Raw genomic sequence first — 20,212 nt, 5'->3', positions numbered from 1 at the left:
CCTTGCACCACGTGGCCACCTCCCAACAGACTATTCATTTGCATGTTGTCAACATGCCCGAAAGCAATGTGGCCTGTTTTGCGGATTCGGCAGTCTCAACAATAACCCTCTCTTACTCATAGATATGATGAACTACAGGGGAGTTCCGCAAAATTTCCGCAGTATATAAGTGAACTCGGACTGCGGAAAGCTTTCAGACTGTGTGTGTGAAAAAGGACTGAGGGAAGAGTAAAGAGTGTGGGGTTTATGGATCGCCAGCCATCCGCAGCACATCTGCACTTTTGCGCCGCTGTTTGCAGCTCCGGCTGCGGCTCCCCGGCGCCGCCCGCTGGCCGCGGCCCTGCCGCCTCAGGCAGCCCGGAGACGGTGAGATGGCGGCCCTAGCAACGGCGGCGGCCCCCGCTCCGCGGGTACGGGCTCCTCGTCCGGGTGCGGGGCGGCGGGTGGTAGGGGCGCATTCCGGGGACTGGGCGTAGACACTCGTCCCGGAGGTGGGTTGGATTGGAGGGGAAGGGGTTGCTTGGGTTGGGGAAATGCCCCACGTCCCAGAGGGCGGGGAATCTCCTCTTTGGGCAGGGTTGCTCCGGTTGCTCGTGGTGGGGTCCGGGCTCCCCGCGTTGCTTTGCGGTCTGTGGATAAGTTGCTGTTTCTCCCCACTCCCCCACCCTCTCACTGTCCGGCAGGTGGATGCCTGTGCGTGGAAGTCGGAGGCAGTGCCGAGGCATTGGGCCCCCGTGCCGGCTCAAAGGGACTCGGACAACTCGGCGACATTCTTCCAGGAGCTGCGGAGGCTGAGGCTCCAGTGAGTTTAACACGCCCTTAAATACTGGGGAATAGGCTAATAATGCAGGGAGCTCCATCCATAAGAAGAGGGGTTTAACATACTGCAGTGGATAAATATTAGACCCTCAGGGTTTGTGGATATTCCAGTTATGTCTTTCACCCTTTGGCATCAATCTTTCCCATCTCAGTAGGACCTGCGTGAACCTGCAGCTCAGTAGGACCTAAATCTGAGTGAACACTTACAAAAGATAGGAATAGGTCTCTAAATCCATCCATTTCCAACTCCTGTACCCATTCATGTCTCTGTGTATCTCCTTCTACTTATTAAAGTACGTTTAAACTATCTATACAAACCAATGATAGCTTTCTTTATTATTTTCTTCCAAGAATCCCTGCTACTGGGATGGTTGAACTATAGTATGGAAATTATAATTTTTTTTTAAATAAATTTTTTTAATTGAATTTTCAAATGGTTACAGAAGGAAAAAAAAATTATCAACCCTCCCCCCCTCCCCTTAACCCCTCCCCTCTAACATATCCCTGTAGAAAGAGGGAAAAAAAAAGAAAGAAAGAATGCCTGGATATCGGAAGATCCCCACATGCTCCATGGAGTTCATAATAGCTTTAGTATATATATATTTATTTATTTCTCCAAATAACCAATAATTTTATCTTAGGAGCACCTATATATTTAATCCTATCTTTTGTAAATAAGGGTGCCAAATTTTCAGAAATATTTTGTATTTATCTCTTAAATTATAAGTAATTTTTTCAAATGGAATGCTGCTAAAAGCTATATCTATTTTCATTTTCTTAATGTATGTTAAAATTCTTTTTCTTTTCACCGGTCCATTAAGCCCATTAACATTAAAACTTTAAAAATTCAGTAAATTAGGCATTATTTTTAACAGGGTTACTCCGGTCTATAGTAATACCTAACTTTTCAACTTTCGTAGTACCTTGGGGAATCTTTTTAAAATTCTCCATGTTGCTATGTGTCTCCCCCCCCCCCCCCTCCGATTGTCCATGCAAAGAAAGAATGATGAAAGAAAAATAGATTATAAAGAAAGAAGATAACAAAATACCTCCCTACTAATGTTGTGAATAAAGAAAAAACACAACATTACCCCCCTCCATTGTACGGGTCATGGCAATCGCTATGATTACACACGTGAATCTCGTAGCAATGGATCCGAACTTCCCCCAGCTCCCCGTAACATTAAAAAGTATATATAAGAGAAGAAAAAATATCACTACACTCGATTAATATTTCTCAAATTTTTACCTTTCTCTCCCTGTATCATATAATTAAGAATATATTTAAATATTCTTCTGTCCTTAAACATCCATCAACTCCATGCACTGTCCCTGTCTTCTTCTTTAATCCATTTCACTTTTAAATCTTTGACTGTGGTTAGCGAATATTTGGGAGTTCTTGTGCAAATTCTTCCGCATCCCGATAATCAGTAAAAGATCTTCTTTTTCCATCGTCCAAAAAAATTATCAGGGTTGCTGGGTGGCGCAATATAAATTTATAAACCTTTTCCCATAAAACTTTTTTCGCTGGGTTAAATTCCTTCTTCCTCTTCAAAAGGTCATAACTTATATCAGGATAGAAAAGAACTGTTTTCCCTTCTATCATCAATGGCCCGTTTCTCTTTCTGGCACGTTGTGCAGCTGCCTTCAGGATCTTTTCTTTGTCTTGATATCTTAAGCATTTTATCAAGATTGATCATGGGTTTTGATCAACTTGAGGTCTTGACCTTAAGGCTCTGTGAGCCCTTTCAATTTCAATTAACTGGGTTCGTTCTTCCATTTACAAAATTTCCAGAATCCATTTTTGAAAAAAAATTATTGGATCCTCTCCCTCTATACCTTCTTTAAGTCCAACAATCTTAATATTATTTCATCTGTTAAAATTTTCAAGTACATCCACTTTTTCCAACAACTGTTTTCTTTCTGATGTCCAGGCAGAAATATTATCTTCCATTTTATTCACTCTATCAATGGTGTCTCCCGTTATTTCTTCCAAGTTTTTAATTTTCTTGTCCATTTTGTCCTGTCTTTTCATCATTTTATCAAACATAATCTTCATATTTTTAATATCTTTTTTATTACTTTTAATGCTTTTAATTCATGCATTATTTGCACCAAAGATTTTTTAATGTCTCCAATATCACCTCCAACCTTTTCCTGTTGGTCTTCTTTGTTTGTCTCCTCGTCTTTGTCTGATTTATCCAGAGAATCTGATTCCACCTCATATTCACTTTCACTTTCAGTTCCAATCATAGCTGGGATTTGTAGTTTGGGTTGCTTGTGTTTGTGCATGCCCCTTCCTTCACGCATGCACAATTCCTATTGCTCTTTTTTTTGGAAGCGGTTGATGTTGCCGCAGTCTCCTGTTCTGTATCGCCGGAGGTAAAATGCAGTTGAGCCCGAGACTCTTTCATGGCGGCCGGCCTTGATTCTTTTCCAACTTGTGTTGTCTTCAAAGTGGTAGTTTTCTTCTGCTTCTGTTTAGGAGACATATCTTAAGACAATCCTGAGTAGTTTATAAGAAATTTTTAAAAAGTATTTACTAACTTTTCTTCACTTAAACATTATTTTACTGGTTTTTTAATGGGAGAGCTGGATTTCCACGTGTCGATCCTATGTCATCACGTGACGTCCCCCGGAAATTATAATTTTAATAACTTTATGCATGGAACCGTGTTTCATTTTTAACACACATTTATACCGTGAAGTGTAAATACGGCAAAATATGTCAAAATAAATTTAATTTGTTTTCAGCAAAAAAAAGTCACATGAAAGCGCATGCACTATTTGAAGAAAGGGAATAATATTTAACAGAACAAAAATAGAACCTGGAGGAGGTCATTTGACTTTGAGTAATATTGTTATTTAGTAAGATTGTTACTGATCCTTTGTCTTGACCAGTTTTTCTTCTTCTGCCATATCTGAATGTATTGATTGTAGTGTTGAATTATACTGTACAGTTAGTGGCTATATTCATCTTGGGGCTGTGGGTAAAATTTAACAACATATCAAGATGGTATTGGATCAGAGGAAAAGTTTTATAGTGTTGCCCAAAAAAGGAAATAGACTGAGAATGGGGAAACTTTCAGAGTTCAGCCCAGTAGATACAAAGCCTTGCAAAGAAAGGGGAAGTGGAATCTGGTAATAATCTGATGTAAAACACAAGAACGGACTCAAGAATTGCTATAAATATGTAAAGAAAAAAATAAGGTTATAGTTTGTCTCTTTTAAACTGTAATAAGGTATATTAAGGCATGAAGAAAATACAGAAAAATAAACAAATCATGTAAAAAAAAACACATCTTCCAGAAGTAATGGAGAATTACTTAATTTATTTTTTACTTCGAGAGCACAGAATAAGCCCCTTCAGCCCTTCAAACCTTGCCAACCAGCAACCTTCAATTTAACTCTAGCCTAATCTTGGGACAACTTACACTGACCAATTAACCTTCTGTACTAACAGTCGGTCTTTAGACTGTGGGAGGAAACGGAGCACCCAGAGAAAACCAACACATTCCACATGGACTCCTTACAGAAGACGTCGGAAGTGAACTCTGAACTCCGATGCCCCGAGCTGTAATAGGGTTGCACTAACCCCTACGTTACCATGGTGCCAAGTGAATGAGGAGCTGGAAGAAATTAACATCAGTTTTTTAAAAAAAAAATTGGTATCGGAGTAACTATTGGCAAGAAGGTGATTCTTCTCCGATAATTGAAATGGAAACCCTAGTACTGTTCCTCAGTTATATTTCTGGGGTAGGGGTTTAAGTATGAGGCCGTCTCCTACCCAGAAAACAATGTGGAGAGAAAAACGTTGCTCATCTGCAAAATGAAGGAAGTGATATAATCAACCCTTATGTGTGCTGATGATACGACTTCCCCTGCGACCAACTGATTGCGATGCTGAAGTCTGTTGGCATTTCACCACACTCATTGAAAAATGCCAACTGACATGTGTGCTCTGAAATTTGGCAGTGATAGGCAGATGAACATCAAATCAAATGATTCCGAAGGGATTTGTCAGTCATTCAGCAATAGAAGTGAGTCATTTGGCTTCTTGTGTTTCCTTCTCCATTTAATTAAAGTGCAGCTGATCTCCATCTAAAACACATCAACATGCCTCATCACATTTGTTTGACAAAAATCCCATCAATCTTATTTTTAAAATGTTTCAACTAAGCAGGCCTCTGCAGCTTAAGGAAGATATTTTCCGATTAATTCTCTGTGCTCATTTTTAGACTTCATTGTTCCTATGCACTCTAGACTTGCCAAGAGTAGAACAAGGAAGATATTTTACAAATCTGCTGCACTGAATTCTGTCCATCCATTATAGTGCTTGCTGAATGTAGGTAATGTAATGTCTGAATTTTAAATTTCATGAATCCCTCTATGATTTTTTTTCCTCCACATCTCTGTAATCTCTAGCTGTATAATACTTAGAGATAGCTGAATGTAACTGGTACTCTCCGTCCTCCATAAAATCATGCCTTTGACCAAAGTTTTGGTCATCTGCTTATAATCCACTGTGCATTTACATTGACAAATTTTGTTTGATAATGTTCCAATAAAGCACAAAATTACAGTGGATGGACAGAACTCAAAGCAAGTTGGGAAAGGGGCAGCAGATATTTGGAGAACATCGGTAGTGATGATGTATAAATTGAGGTGGTTTCTGTTTATATAAAGTTTTCTGAAATCAGCCCAGAACCTCATAGTTTTAATTGTACATTAATGATCTCACCTCATGTTCTACTCTCCCAAAGAAGATATTTTTATGTAATTAATATACTTTAATCATTAAACACCTCAATTGTGTCTTGTGCACTCAAATGAATACAAGGCTAATTTATGCAGAGTGTCATATTTAAAGCTTCTATTTGTGCATTTATTCCAGTGACTGCACAGCTGTTTAAAATTATGAGATACATAGATAAGGTTGATAGTAACAGTTGTTTCTCCAGGACAGCGGAGTCCAAAACTAGGGGTGTAGACTTAGGGTGAGAGGGGAAAGATTTAAGGGGGACCCGAGAGTGACATTTTCAGTGTTAGAGGTTGAGGCAGGCACAATAGCATCATTTAAGAAGCACTTGGATGGGTACGTGGAGAGACGGGGCTCAAAGGGATAAGGGCCTAATGCAGAAAATTGGGATTAGCTGGATGGGCCCCATGGCATGAATGAACTGGTTAAGCTGAAAGGCTTGTATATTACTCAATGACTTGATTAGCTAATTTATTTTTGAGGCGCTGTGCTTAGAAAAAAATGCACCATTCTAAAATGAGGTCCAACCAGAAATTAATATATCTGCAGGTCAGTTGCCAGCCTTTTATCTTCTAGCCTTAAATTAACCCTTCCAGATTTTGTTGCTCATTATTATATTTGGGTCAGTATTTTCCTAGCTTTTTACTCATTTAATAAAAAGATCAAACTAATAATTATACCTGAAGTGGTGACCTCACATTTTCCTTCATTGAATTCCATTGCAACGGTTTGCTCAGTCACTTACCATTGACTCTCTCTAACTTTGTCCACACATCTGTATTATTTACTATATATAAGGCCATGAGACATAGGAGCAGAATCAGGCTAATTGGCCCATCGAGCCTGCCCCGCCATTCCATCATGGCTGATTTGTTATCCCCTTCAGTCCCATTTTCCTGCCTTCTCCTCTTAATCTTTGACACCCTTGCTAATCAAGAACCTATCAACCTTCGCTTTAAGTATGCCCAACAACTTGGCCTGCACAGATGTCTGTGGCAATGAATTCCACAGAATCACCACCCTCTGGCTAAAGAAATTACTCCTCGTCTGTGTTCTAAAAGGGAATCCTTGTATTCTGAGGCTGCACCCTGCGGTCCTACCCTCCCCCACAACAGGAAACATCCTCTTCTCGTCTACTCTGTCTGTTTGATAGGCTTAAATGAGATTTCCCCCCTCTCATTCTTCTAAACTCTTGATGGTACAGGCCCAGAGACATCAGGTGCTCCTAATACCTTAATCCTTTCATTCCCAGGATGATTCTCATGAACCTCCTCTGGATCCTTTCTAATGCCAGCACATCTGTTCTTAGATAAAGGGCTCTAAACTGCTCACAATACTCCAAGCACCATCTGAACAATGCCTTATAAAGTCTCTGCATTAATATAAGAGCAAAGATGTGAAGTCCTCTCAAATAAACGCTTAAGTTGCATTTGCCTTCCTTACTACCTACTCAACCTGCAAGTTAACCTTTAGCGAATCCTGCGAAAGAGCTCCCAAGTTCATTTGCACCAATAATTTCTAAATTTTTTCTCAGTATAGAAAATATTCTACGTCTTTATTCTTTATACCAAAGTGCATGACCATACACATCCCGACACTGTATTTCATCTGCCACTTCTTTGCCTGTTCTAATCTGTTTAAGCCCTTCTTAAGACTCACTGCTTCCTCATCACTTATCTTTCTACCGTCTTCAAACATGGCCACAAAGCCATCAATTCTGTCATCTGAATCATTGACGTATAATGTGAAAAGAAGCGGTCCCAACACTGACCCCACTAGTCACCAGCAGTCAACCAGAAAAGGCTCTCTTTCTTCCTACACTTTGCCTCCTGCCAGTCAACCAATCTTTTGACTATACTAGTATCTTTCCTGTAATACCATGTACTCTTATCTAGCTATGTGCAGACTCGAGGGGCCGAATGGTCTACTTCTGCACCTATTGTCTAAGCAGCCTCATGTGTGGCACCTTGTCAAAGGCCTTCTGAAAATCTAAGATGACAGCATCCACTGACACCCCTTTGTCTTTCCTTCCTGTTATTTCCTCAAAGAATTCCAACAGATTTGTCAGGCGAGATTTCCCCTTAAGAAAACAATGCTAATTTTTGCCTGTTTTTGCCATGTACCTCCAAGTACCCTGAAAACTTATTCTTAATAATGGACTCTAATGTCTTTCCAACCACTTATTTCACCCTGATGCTTACCTGATCTGCATCAGTGTAGTAGTTTCCATTTTTTTATGGATGTTAAGAGATAACTGGTCATGATTGCAGTCTTAGGGAAATCTAATAACCAACAGCTGTTCACTCTCAAGATGAAGAACAAGATGCCATGGAATTATTTCAAAAGATGTATTTATTACTAGCATTTTGCAGTGAACTCATTACACTTGCACTAAACAAAAAAGTATATCAGATTATGTGTTTGAAGCTCAGTTCTGAAACAGAGTAATTTTATATGCTTTTAACAGGGAAGCCTATGTAAAAAAAAAACTAAAAATTCTAATTTATTGTATTTTCTTTCCTAATCCAGAATAGCCAGTTTAGAAAAGGATAAGAATACTTACCTTTTCAGTAAAAAGAATGAGAGAGCAGAATATAGCACTTTTGAAGAGCTGGATCTGAAGATGGCAAATAACAGGAAAACAGAACGTAGGAATTTAACAATTTATTCGGGGTGATGGTGGGGGCTTTGATGTTCTTTCATTTATATTCAGAAGTTTTTCAGTCTTGTCTTGGATATGTACTCTTCTCTCAAATGTATATATAAGATTGGAGTACATCTTGATTGTATGGCTGTACTTTGCTTGCTATTGCTTATGCCATGTCAATTTTGTAATATTTGCCTTTGAGGAAAGTTTCTGGATTCAAAGTATAAGCTAGGTTGTTTCTTTGATCTGTGTTGATGTTACTGCTGTGTTATTTTATTGTATATTTGAGATATTACACAGACACTGAGCCTTCATAACTCTTCTGACTAAGGGGCGATAAATGAAATATAAACACCTCAGTTCTCTCAAGAGATGGTGACCGGATCTACGAAGACTTTTCTGGTGTGTTTTTTTGTGATGAGATGATTGAGCTTGGCAAGAGCGATCCATTAACCTGCAGGCACTCACTTGCCTTCAGTAATTTGGGTAGCTGCAGAAGACTCACCATTTCAACAAGGGCAACTTTTTCACTGGTGATCCTTCTCAAACCAACATTGTATACCAATTAACTGGCCGTTCACTTCTCTGCACTTTATGGGATCGTGTTTTGCACAAATAAAGTACTAACAATAGGCTACACTGTAAACAAATCAGTACTAGGATTTGCAAGGCCAGTCAAGCCCTCGGATGCTTGTGTTCACGTATATTGAACTAGCATAACATCTGAAAAGCCATGAAACTCAAGGCCTACAAAGCAGTCATCCTTAGCAGATATTTATATGGCTGTGAAACCTGGACCATATACAGAAGGCACCTTAAAATGCTGGAACCCTTGCATACACATAGCCTGAGATCAATCCTGGGCATCCGCTGGCTGGACTGTGTCAATAACCAGGAGGTCCTCAAAAGAGCTGAGAGCACAAGCATAGAAGAAATGATCCTGCAAACCCAGCTCCTCTGGACACCTTATGTTACACACATGGAGGATTCCAGAGTACCCACACAATTGCTATACAGAGAGCTGTCACAAGGAAGAAGAGAGATTTGAGGACTGTGTGAAATCAACCTCACGCATGCCAACATCACACCTAAGCAGCTTGAGTGGAGTGCTCAGGACTGGGCTGGATGCCATGCCCTGGTAAGATAAGCATCCAACAACTTAGAAAGTAGTTGTCGTGCAGATGTGGTCACTACTCAAGAGAGGAGAAAAATGGCCACATCTGTTGCTCCAACAGTGGCCAGACAGTTTACCTGCCCTCACTGGTAATGTTCATACCTTCCTAGAATCGGACTGCAGAGCCATCTCAGAACGCACAATTGATGAGCTGCATAGACAACTGTCATCATTAGAAATGATAGAAAATCAACACACTGTAAAAGGAAGTATTGAATGGGAAATATTTTGAAATGTGTCTGAGTTAGTAGAACGATCCTTTTAAATATGTCTTTTGAAGGGTAGTATTGAATCAGGTATTTAGATTTATAATATTTTAAGGAAAAGCTTTAGACTGGCATTTTTCAAAGTGTACTAAGGTGTGAATCAATTGCCTAATTTACTTAAGAATTAAATGGCCACGATTTTATTATGATAAATGGAGAACGTAGACTGTTTTGACTCAGGCAATCTTAGTATGGTCAGTTCTGGTCACTGAATTATTGGAAAGATGTCAACAAAATAGAGAGAGTACAGAGAAGATTTACTAGAATGTCACCTGGGTTTCAGCACCTCAGTTACAGAGAAAGGTTGAACAAGTTAGGTCTTTATTCTTTGGAGCATAGAAGGCTGAGGGGGAACTTGATAGAGGTATTTAAAATTATGAGGGGGATAGATTGAGTTGACGTGGATAGGCTTTTTCCATTGAGAGTAGGGGAGATTCAAACAAGAGGACACGAGTTGAGAGTTAAGGGGCAAAAGTTTAGGGGTAACATGAGGGGGAACTTCTTTACTCAGAGAGTGGTAGCTGTGTGGAATGAACTTCCAGTAGAAGTGGTAGAGGCAGGTTCGATTTTGTCATTTAATAAAAGATTGGATAGGTATATGGACAGGGAAGGAATGGAGGGTTATGGGTTGAGTGCAGGTCAGTGGGACTAGGTTAGGCTAAGCGTTAGGCACGGACTAGAAGGGCCGAGATGGCCTGTTTCCATGCTGTAATTGTTATATGGTTATATGGTGTTTTCAACATTAATTTAGAATTTCTTCAATGAAATTTTTAGAGATGAAAATTCAACAGCAACTTGCAAAAATACATCATAATGTGAAGAGATTCCAGGGACAGCTAAAAGATGTCAAACCTACTCCAGAATGTAGGTATAATATTCAAGCAATGTGTCAACTGTTATTTTGATCAGATGCTTTATCATGCATCCATATTATATATTATGTTACTACAAATTAGACTCTGTGGTCTTCGGCAAGCACTTCTGTGACAAAAATGTTATTTCTCATTGGTCAGAGCATGCTTGAAAGTTGTCTAGGATTTCTGACATGCAGTCATTTTCTGTGGTATGAATTGAATTGAACATGCAGTCATCAGCAAATGTTCCTGGTGATTGGAGCTAGATTACTGCCCTGAGGATCTATTGCTGCAATGTTCTGGTAGCAGACCTCCAAAATTTCGGTCATCTTTTCTGTGGAAGATATGGCCCTGCTGGAATACATTCCCATTACTACTCATTGAATTCAGTTTTATCAGAGTCCCTGGATGTCACAATTGTGCAACAGTTGCCTTGGTGTGCATTGGATTTACCGTCACCCTATGTTTGGAATTTGTCCTGGAATTTGAAGCTTCAGTCTGTGTATTATCTGGTCCCATTGTTTTTGTTGTATCTCGTGCTCTCATCTTGATAAAATGGAAGCTGATTGAATTGTTTTAACATTACTTCTGTGATAGAGTTTTCAAGAGGAAACCTAATATGTTGCCGAATATTGTAATTTACAAGAAATTTATCAAACCTAATTTCACAATTAGACCAGATGATCAAAATTTTGGTTGAAAATCTGCTTTTTAAGAAATCTTTAAAGGAGAGGGGAGATGCAGAGGTTTTAAGAGGAAAATTTAAGAACTTGTTAACTAATAACTTTGGATAGGTGGTCAGGAGATATAAACCAAATGTAGGGTTATAGGGCTGGAGGAGATTAAAGATGGACCTGGAAGTGATTAGCATTTTCGTGTTTCTTAACCAGGAGGCAAAAGATCACAGAACTAACAGTTAATGGGATTTAGATGAAACGCTTCACATTTATGATTTTAGAAAAAAATGATCTGTCTTTAATCTTCCAAAGACATATCAATTTTTTTCTCAAGAGCATAAACAGATGAAGGGAAAAAGGACACTGAGGGCAGTTAGCTCTTGGTAATAAAGTTGTAAAAGGCCTCAGGCAGATAAGGTTGAAGGCAGAAGGCCTTCAGTTAAGAACTTTTACAGTGTGAAGCTCATCCATTGTGGGCTATAGGCATAGAGAAATGATAAACTGATAAGGTGCAATGTTGCATGATATGAAATAAAATAGTTAAAATATATACAAGCTTTGATTTGGTCAATTGCTCATTGTCTGTCTTGTTAAATGTTCATTGTAATCAAATATTTGATCTCATGGATAATGCATTCACACAATTAGATATGGGACAGCTAAGTCAAAAGCTACAAAAAGAGACAGACGTGTTCAATAAGTAATTATACTGAAAATAGGTTGATAAATATTGCAGACCTGAATTTATAATAAATGTGTAGCACACTTAAAAACCGCATGTTTTGTAAAATTTGGAAATCTACCTTATTCTTGAAGTTTAATTTCATTTCTTCTGCCATTATTCATAAACTTGTAGCATTTCAAAAGTGAATAATGGTGACATGTGATGACTTACCCTTTTCTTTCTCTTTGTGACTAAAATGCTCCATTTCACCTTGATATTTCTACTACACGATCACTTTTCATAACCTGTTATGTTTGTTTAAGTTGCTACAAATTTATTTATTTTCAATTATTTATTTCATTAATTCAGTAATTAATGATGCTGCTTGTGTGTTTGCTTACATTCATTTCATTGGATTGACGTGTGTTTTCAGTTATAGAAAAATTAAGGGAGATAATGGAAGAAGTTGAAGATTCAATTAATGTCTTCAAAGAAGCTCAACGACAGATGTAAGTGTTGACTGCTTTCATTATATGTTTCAATGTTCATGTGACAAATAAAGTTAATCTTTTCAAAAATAGATTCATATAAGCATAATTCACAAGAAAAATATAAACGTTTTTGTACAAAGAAACAACACAGTAAGAGCAAAGAAACCAAAATGGTCCTAATGTTGCTAAGCTGTCATGATTAGTGTTGTCAATGGTTATGTCTATAATACTCAACAATGGTAATACTGCAGAATTTCAAGAATAAATAGTTAGGTATTTTAGAGGTAACCATTGGCTTGCACCAGTACAGTGTGAATGTCTTTTGCCACTTACAAACTCAAGCCTGAATATTGTCCAGGTCTTACTTTTTCTATTTCTATGGATGGTCAAATGGAAAAAAACACTGTGCAATTATAAGCTAATATCTCCACACCCCGATCTCACTTTGTGGAATGAAGGTCATTGACAGAGCAGCTGAAGCTGGTTGGGCTGAAGGTACTGACTTGAATTGTTCCTGTAAGGATTTCAACAATCGCAACTGCTTTCTTCTGTATAGCAGGTACAGAGCTCCTTGATACCAGGTTTGGTAAAATTCTGTCTTGATAGGAAGCATACTTATTCTTATCTTTCTTCTATAATTCAGATCTTTCGTCCAAGTTCATATGAAAGTTATGTTGAGATCTGGACATGATTGGTCCTGACAAAACCTAAATTGTGCATCAGTGATAAAGTTATTGATGAGGAGAAATCTTCAGAAATTGAATTTTTAAATGTTTCACCATATAATTGCCTGAAATTATTTGTACATCTTTTGAATTTGGACATCTATAAATGATATTCAAGGTTTTTAATTCAACTAGGATCTTATTTTTTATATTAAAATATTCATTCTTTTACAGATTAAATTGAATTAATACTTTACTACTTTTAACAGTACTAATGAAAGGTCATCAATTGAAAACAATTTTGCTTCTGTCTCCGTAAAAGCTGCTGAGTGATTTCTGCGTTTTCTGAAGTTATAAGCACTGGTTTCTGTCCTTTGCAGCAATGATTATTGTGGGAGCATAAGGACTGCAGACGAGTAGATTTGTAATCCTGTCAGGATCGGTAATGAAGTAGTCAAGAAATTTCAAATAGCTGATTTATTATGGTTTGCAAATTATTTAGATGTATGGAGATCTAAAACTGATCAGCTTTTGAGTGTGTAATGAATTTGGGTCTGACAAATGGAAAAGATAAACAATTCTTGTGTGGGTTGTTATTTACATTTTTTTTAAATGACATCTTTCATGTGTAGTGCTTTGGCTTTTGTGTAAGGAGGCAATTTATAAGACCATTAGACATAGGAGCAGAATCAGGCCATTCAGCCCTTCAAGTCTGTTCCATCATTCCATAATGGCTGATTTATTATTCCACTTAATCTCATTCTTTTGCCTTCTCCCCATAACCTTTGATTAATCAAGAACATATCAACCTCTGCCTTAAATATACCCAATGATTTGGCTTGCACAGCTGCGTGTGGCAATGAATTCCACAGATTCACCACTCTCTGGCTAAAGACATTTTTCCTCATCTCTGTTCTAAATGAATGTCTCTTTATTTTGAGGCTGTGCCCTCTGGTTCTAGACTCCCCCACTATAGGAAACATTCTCTCCATGTCCACTCTATCTAGGCCTTTCAATATTTGATAGGTTTCAAAGAGGACCCCCCCATTCTTCTAAATTCCATTGATCTAGGCTTGTACTCAATGTAGTGAACCTCTACTTGACTCACAAATGCCAGCACATTTTTTCTTATATAATGGGTCCAAAACTGCTCACAATACTCCCAAGTGTGGTGTTACTCAACCTGCATGTTAACCTTTAGGGAATCCTGCACTAAGACTCCCAAGTCCCTTTGCACTTCTGATTTTTAAATTTTTCTTCCCATTTAGAAAATAGTCCATACCTTTATTCCTCTACCAAACTGCATGACCACTATATTCCATCTGCCACTTCTTTGCCCATTCTTCCAATCTAAGTCCTTCTGCAAACACCCTGCTTCCTCAACATAACCTGCCCCTCTACTTACCGTTGTATCTCCTATCCATCCTAGTATCTTTTCTGTAATACAATAAGCCTTGTTAAGCAGCCTCATTTGTAATATCTTATCAAAGGCCTTCTGAAAATCCAAGTTGACCACATCCACTGACTCTTTTGTCTATCCTGTATGTTATTTCCTCGAAGAATTCCATCAAATTTGTCAGGAAAGCTCTCCTCTTTAGAAAACCATGCTGGCTTTGGCCTATTTTGTTATGTACCTCCAAGTACTGTGAAACCTCTTCATTAATAATAGACTCCATCTTTTCTTAAAGAGTGGAGTGACACTTGCAATTTTCCAGTCCTCCAGAACCATTCCAGAATCTTGTGATTATTGAAAGATCATTACTAATACCTCCGCAGTCTCTTCAGCTACTTCTTTCAGAACCCTGGGGTGTAGTCCATCTGGTCAGGTGACATCTACCTTCAAACTTCTGAGCTTCCTGAGCACCTTCTACTAAGTAAAAGCAACAACAATCACCTCTGGCCCCTAAGCTCTTGCATTTCTGGCATTCTGCTGGTGTCTTCCACAATGAAGGCTGACATAAAATACTTATTAAGTTCATCTGCCATTTCTTTGTCCCCTATTACTACCTTTCCAGTATCATTTTCCAATGGTCTGATTTCCACTCTAGTCTCCCTTTTACTCTTTATATATCTGGGGGAAAAAAACTTTTTGTGAAACTTTTTATATTTGCAGGTGTAATTATAAAGTGGTATCTTTTTAAATTTAGATATGAAAACCTTTTGAAAGAAGAAAAAGTTGCTACTCAAGAAGTTTTAGCTGTGGAAAAGAAAATAGAAATATGGGCCCGTAATCCGACTGTGATTTCTAAGACTGCCTTAGCAAAGGGATCATCAATTAAACCAGCCAATGTGCTGGTGGAAATTGCAGACTTTGAAAAGTTCCTTCAGCAGACTGGACACCAAGGTGGCTGGGATGATTTTGATCATAAGAACTTTCTCAAGGTATGGACAAAACACAAAGGGAAGCCTTCTTTTATTGAAGAAGCTCTACAGTATTTGGTTGGAAGGACTCGAGAGGATATAGTTCAACATGAACAATGGTATCAAGAGTTTCTCTTTCTTGAAAGAAGGCAGAAAGAGGTAGGAATATTTGGAGTATTTTAAAATATTGAATAATTTCTAGAAATCAAAACCTTAAACATATTTCCTTCTAGTAATTAAAATAATTTGTTGATAAATATTAAATTTATTGTTCCAACTGAAAGAAGTCTGGAAATTACTTTTCAGCAAATCTTGCAATTTGGTTTGAGTGGAATAAAATGATATATGATTGTTACAAGATCAGAAACAGTATCTCAAGGAAATAAGATCATCAGCATTCAATCATTTTTGTTGTTACTTAAATTACCTGTCAGGCTATTCAAAGGTGGAAAATGGAGAAGCAACAAGAAAAAGAAAAGCTGATGAGGTTGCAGGCACAGAATGGAGCTGAGTTAGATGCAGAGCAGCAGGCAAAAGAAGAGGCTAAACGACTCAGGGCTGAAAAGGAGAGAAAAGAAAGAGCTATCAAGCTCCAGTTGTGGAAGAAAGAAAAGGAATTGGAGTTTGCTCAAGAGAAAGAAAAACAAATGAAGGAAGAAGCAGAGAAAATAAAAAGGGAAAAAAAGGAACGTTTAAGGCGGCTCAAAGTGAAAAAAGTTCTTGAAGATTATGCTAAACAAAAGAAGGAGGAAGAGGAGTTGCTGCAGCTGGAAGCCCAAATGAGGGAGCAAGCGGAAAGAGAAGAAAAACAATGGCTTGTGGCAAAAGAAATTTCCAGGTTTCAAGAGCGAGTAAGTCCTTTAGAAAATAGCTTGTCTATAAAATGCCTGGATAAGAGAAATTGCAGGTAAAATGTAAATAATTTGCCTTCGCAGAGTTTGGATACTTTGAGGGTTTGGCATTTAGTTCACTGAGTGTTTCCCACATTTCTGTTAAACTCAGAGGCTCTGTTTCCCCTGCTCCCTTTAAACCTGTCCGGTTTGTTGGAAAATTAATTGTACCACTGTGTAACATTTTAAAAAAACTGAAAGATGAATTAAAATATGTTGTGTATTATAGGAATAACATTGAATAGTGCATAAATTCTGCCAGTCCAGCATCACCAAAGTCATAAGGTTGTCAGATTATTATTATATAGATTATATATTATAGGTATATATAGATTATATATTATTATATCTTTCTTTTTAACAGTCAAATGTGTAGAACTAGCCCTGATATTTTTATATTTTTGCCTTATTTCAGTAAAACTTTGCATTTTTAAATTTTAAAAATATTGGAATATAATTTTAAATTATAAAATAAAGTATGTTCTCCCCATGACTGTGTGGGTTTCCTTCCACAGTCCAAAGACGTTCGGTTGGTAGGTTAATTGGTCATTGTAAATTGTCCCATGATTAGGCTAGTGTTAATCGGGGATTGTTAGATGGTGCAACGCGAAGAGCTGGAAGGGCCTGTTCCGCGCTGTATCTCAATAAATAATAAATAAATAATTTGCTTCCATCAGAATTAGATTTATCATTGCTGACATTTGTCATGAAATGTGTCTTGCAATAACATTTTAAAGACTTTCAGTTTGGGAATGCTTTCACCTGTTTCAGAGAAAAAGAATAAAAACCATTATTTTCTGTCATTATTGGTTGAATTAAACAATTACTTATTACATCTTTTACACTACACAGGATTTTAACAAATTGGAGTTCAAATTATTGGAGAAGCGAATGCAGAAAGAGATGGAGGATGAGCAAGAAAAGAGATTTTCCAAGCTTAAAGAGAAGGTTTTATGTCTGGTTTTTAAAAAGATCAAGAGCCATTGCCTCAATGTGATAATTAGTCATGCTTGTTAAGAGTAAATTTCCTGGGGGGAATAACACTGTAGCAGAATACTCAGATTTGTTTTCAGCCAGTCAGTCAAAATTCAATCTTGGGATCTCAAATCTTTGCCCTTCCATATCTGTTTCCCCAGCTCATTTGGCCTTCATTATGTTTTTAAAAAAGCTCTTTCTACTTATGGTTACAAGTTGGTCTTATAAAATTATACATTTTCAAATCACTCAGACCTTTGCTTTATATATGTGAATTCTACATCTGTCACATACATCCACCGAAGAAACTACATTGAGACTGATAGTAAACCATATCTGAAGCCTGAACTTATGAATCAAAGATACTTGAACATTAAAAAAATTAGTAGACTACATGAAATATATAACCTGCTTCAGCATTTAATTTCATGGTGGCCTTACCTTGTTTCCTCTGGTTTCTAAAAACAAATTGATCTAATTCAAAATGCACAGCTAAGCATTCACAGTTCTTGTGTTTTTTTTCTCACAGTCCCTTAATCACTGAATTGTTTTCTTTTGGAGCACTCTTGCTAGTTCTAGAAGTAAAAGTCAGAGGAAACAATCCCTTCACCCTCAAACACGGGAACATCTGCAGAAGCTGGAAATCCAAGGCAACACACACAAAATACTGGTGCAACTCAGCAGGTCAGGCAGCATCTATGGAAAAGAGTAAACAGTCGACGTTTCGTCCAAGACCCTTCACTAAGACTGATGAAACATTAACTGTTTATTCCTTTCCATAGATGTTGCCTGACCTGCTGAGTTCCTCTAGCATTTTGTGTATGTTACCCCAGTCTCATTACTCTGTTAGTTCCCTTCTGAAATTCCTCTTTCAACAATCGATTTAATGAATCAATCTTGCACTGCATTTATTATTCTGATATATCCTTGGAAAGATAGAAACATTAATGATGTACCAGTATAAAATACATCCTAGGCTGTTAAAGGAAATGGTACAGCTAGCATATAGCTGCCTAACAACCCCAGTATCTTGGGCTCAGTCCTGATCTCTGGTGCTGTCTATGTGGATTTTTGATATTCTCCATGTTATTGTGTAGGATTGTATAGTTGCTTTGGTTTTTTCCCACAACTCAAAGATCTGCACGTTAGTAGCTTGATTGGCTCGTATGAGTTGCCCCTACTATAGATGGGTGATGAGAAAACCAGGGTGTAGGTGATGAGCATGTGACAGGAAATAGGTTGCAGGGAAGTAAGTTGGAGAATGAGATTGACCTGAGAGCCAGTATAGACTTGATGGGCTAAACAGCCTCTTTCTACATTACCAAGAAATACAAAACATGGAACAAGAAAGAAAATTGCAGAGGCTCTTTACACACCCTTTCAATGATCTGTGGCTACAGTGGTGCTGTTAATGAACTGTTTTTCTTAGAAAGGGAGGTAAGTAAGGCCCAAGTAATTATAAGCCAGTTTGTTTAATCTAGTTATGATCAAATCACTGGAATGTTTTAAGAAACATTTCATTTATGAAGGCACAGGTTAGACGAGAACTATTGGCACAAATTTGTAAGATAAAGTCATGTTTGACTGATTTTTGATTTTATACTTGGAGAAGGTGAAAAGGAAGGTTAGTAAGGGCAGTGCATTTGTAATACTACTTTCCAGATAATATTTTAATTGAAAAATGGGAATTATGTATTCAAGTTATTTAGACATGTTAGAAATAGTGATTCTGATACTATAGAGAAATAGAAAATGAATTTCATCATTTGCATTTAGTAATTAAAGCTGGCTATTCAGTCTTTATTGCTGAGTAAAATGTTTTGATTATAGCATTCCAAAGAAAATAGAATCTCTGACTTAATGGCTAAATTCTGCATCTAGTGTGATGTTGAACTATGCAAATTAGAGAAGCCAGTTTCTGTTGTTGGCTTGTGATGGGTGAATTGATGCATATGAGGGGTTAACATTTATTGGGTTTTTGTTTCCAGTCATTTGATAGAAATCTTTGTTGGAACATGACATGCACAAATGTGCCTAGCATGGGTTTAGTTCTACTGTAGCCTTTCAGACAAGTTACTCTAAAATTAAATATCTGAGGAAACAAAACTGCTTGAGTTACCATCTTCGGAAGATGCAAAGTAAAATTAATATCAGATTACATTTGATAGTTTACTTTTAGGAAGAGTTTTAACACTAACATTTATACTGCTGTAAATTTGCTCAGGTCGAAGCTCAAATACCGCGTGATCCGTCTAGACTATTCAAACTGACCAAAGGTTGGGAGGAACACACAAAAAATATCGGGAAAAGTGATGGTGGGCCTGTGCTATATCTTCCTCACAGGTAGGTGATTCGCATGTTTAAAAGGCTGTATATTGAAATACGCTCACTTTTTTAAAAGTACTTTATTTAGTCTTATATAATTCTTTTTGTGTTTTTCAGGGCTGTTCCTAATTGGCGGAAGGGGATATAACAGTGTTGGAATCGGACTGTTTAGTAGTAATTGTATGTCATCTACATTATTAAATAAATTGATAAATGTTACATATTCAGGCAACAATAAATATATGAGTTCGGCAAGGGATTTTATAACAAACAACACGTTTATTAAACACTGAAAACAAACCCCCCAAAAGTAAACAAACACTAACATAACCGGAAATCAGCTGCTGTGCAGCTCAAACAGTTCTTGCGATGTTGCAAAAACAGTTCTTTAAAGTAGTATTGCCAAAAGTTCGAAATGCTCACGGTCCATTTAAGGGAGAGACTTTATAAGACGTTTTAAATTCTCTTTCACGTCGTTTTGCATCGATCCCCGACGTCGAACTTCCCACGAAGGATTTACGAAACGAAATGGCTTAAAGGCACTGACCTTTCCCTTATCACACTGTCCTCAATCTTCTGCTATCCCGCAGAGATTAACATGAGAACAGTCAACGAATTCCTTTCAAATAAGGATTAAATAAGGTC

General features: G+C 37.7%; 1 protein-coding gene across 3 annotated transcripts; it reads left to right on the top strand.

Annotated features, from left to right (window-relative positions):
• Positions 1-64: 64 nt before the first annotated feature.
• On the top strand, positions 65-19,790 carry LOC132394000 (coiled-coil domain-containing protein 112-like). Of its 3 annotated transcripts, none has more exons than XM_059969590.1 (10): positions 65-366; positions 684-802; positions 8,108-8,226; positions 10,440-10,529; positions 12,294-12,369; positions 15,164-15,536; positions 15,812-16,228; positions 17,120-17,215; positions 19,467-19,585; positions 19,685-19,790. In XM_059969590.1, exons 1-10 carry the CDS (start codon positions 247-249, stop codon positions 19,713-19,715), a joined length of 1,560 nt encoding a protein of 519 aa, XP_059825573.1. In that variant the 5' UTR covers positions 65-246; the 3' UTR covers positions 19,716-19,790. The 3 variants fall into 3 exon arrangements, with proteins under 3 accessions (XP_059825573.1, XP_059825574.1, XP_059825575.1); XM_059969591.1 differs by having other exon boundaries at positions 233-410; XM_059969592.1 differs by lacking the exons at positions 65-366; positions 8,108-8,226.
• Positions 19,791-20,212: the final 422 nt, after the last annotated feature.

Source organism: Hypanus sabinus, chromosome 5, assembly GCF_030144855.1.
Source record: "Hypanus sabinus isolate sHypSab1 chromosome 5, sHypSab1.hap1, whole genome shotgun sequence".
In the NCBI taxonomy this organism is placed as follows: Eukaryota; Metazoa; Chordata; class Chondrichthyes; order Myliobatiformes; family Dasyatidae; genus Hypanus; species Hypanus sabinus.
Note: the sequence above shows the minus strand (reverse complement) of the source record. Positions and strands in the feature narration are given on the sequence as shown.

What these genes read in the sequence shown, in the direction of transcription:
- LOC132394000 (XM_059969590.1), top strand. Translation starts at nt 247, where the DNA reads ATGGATCGCCAGCCATCCGCAGCACATCTGCACTTTTGCGCCGCTGTT. An exon ending in TGTCAAACCTACTCCAGAAT is followed by an intron (nt 10,530 to 12,293) that starts GTAGGTATAATA and finishes GTGTGTTTTCAG; the next exon opens with TTATAGAAAAATTAAGGGAG. An exon ending in TTTCCAAGCTTAAAGAGAAG is followed by an intron (nt 17,216 to 19,466) that starts GTTTTATGTCTG and finishes AAATTTGCTCAG; the next exon opens with GTCGAAGCTCAAATACCGCG.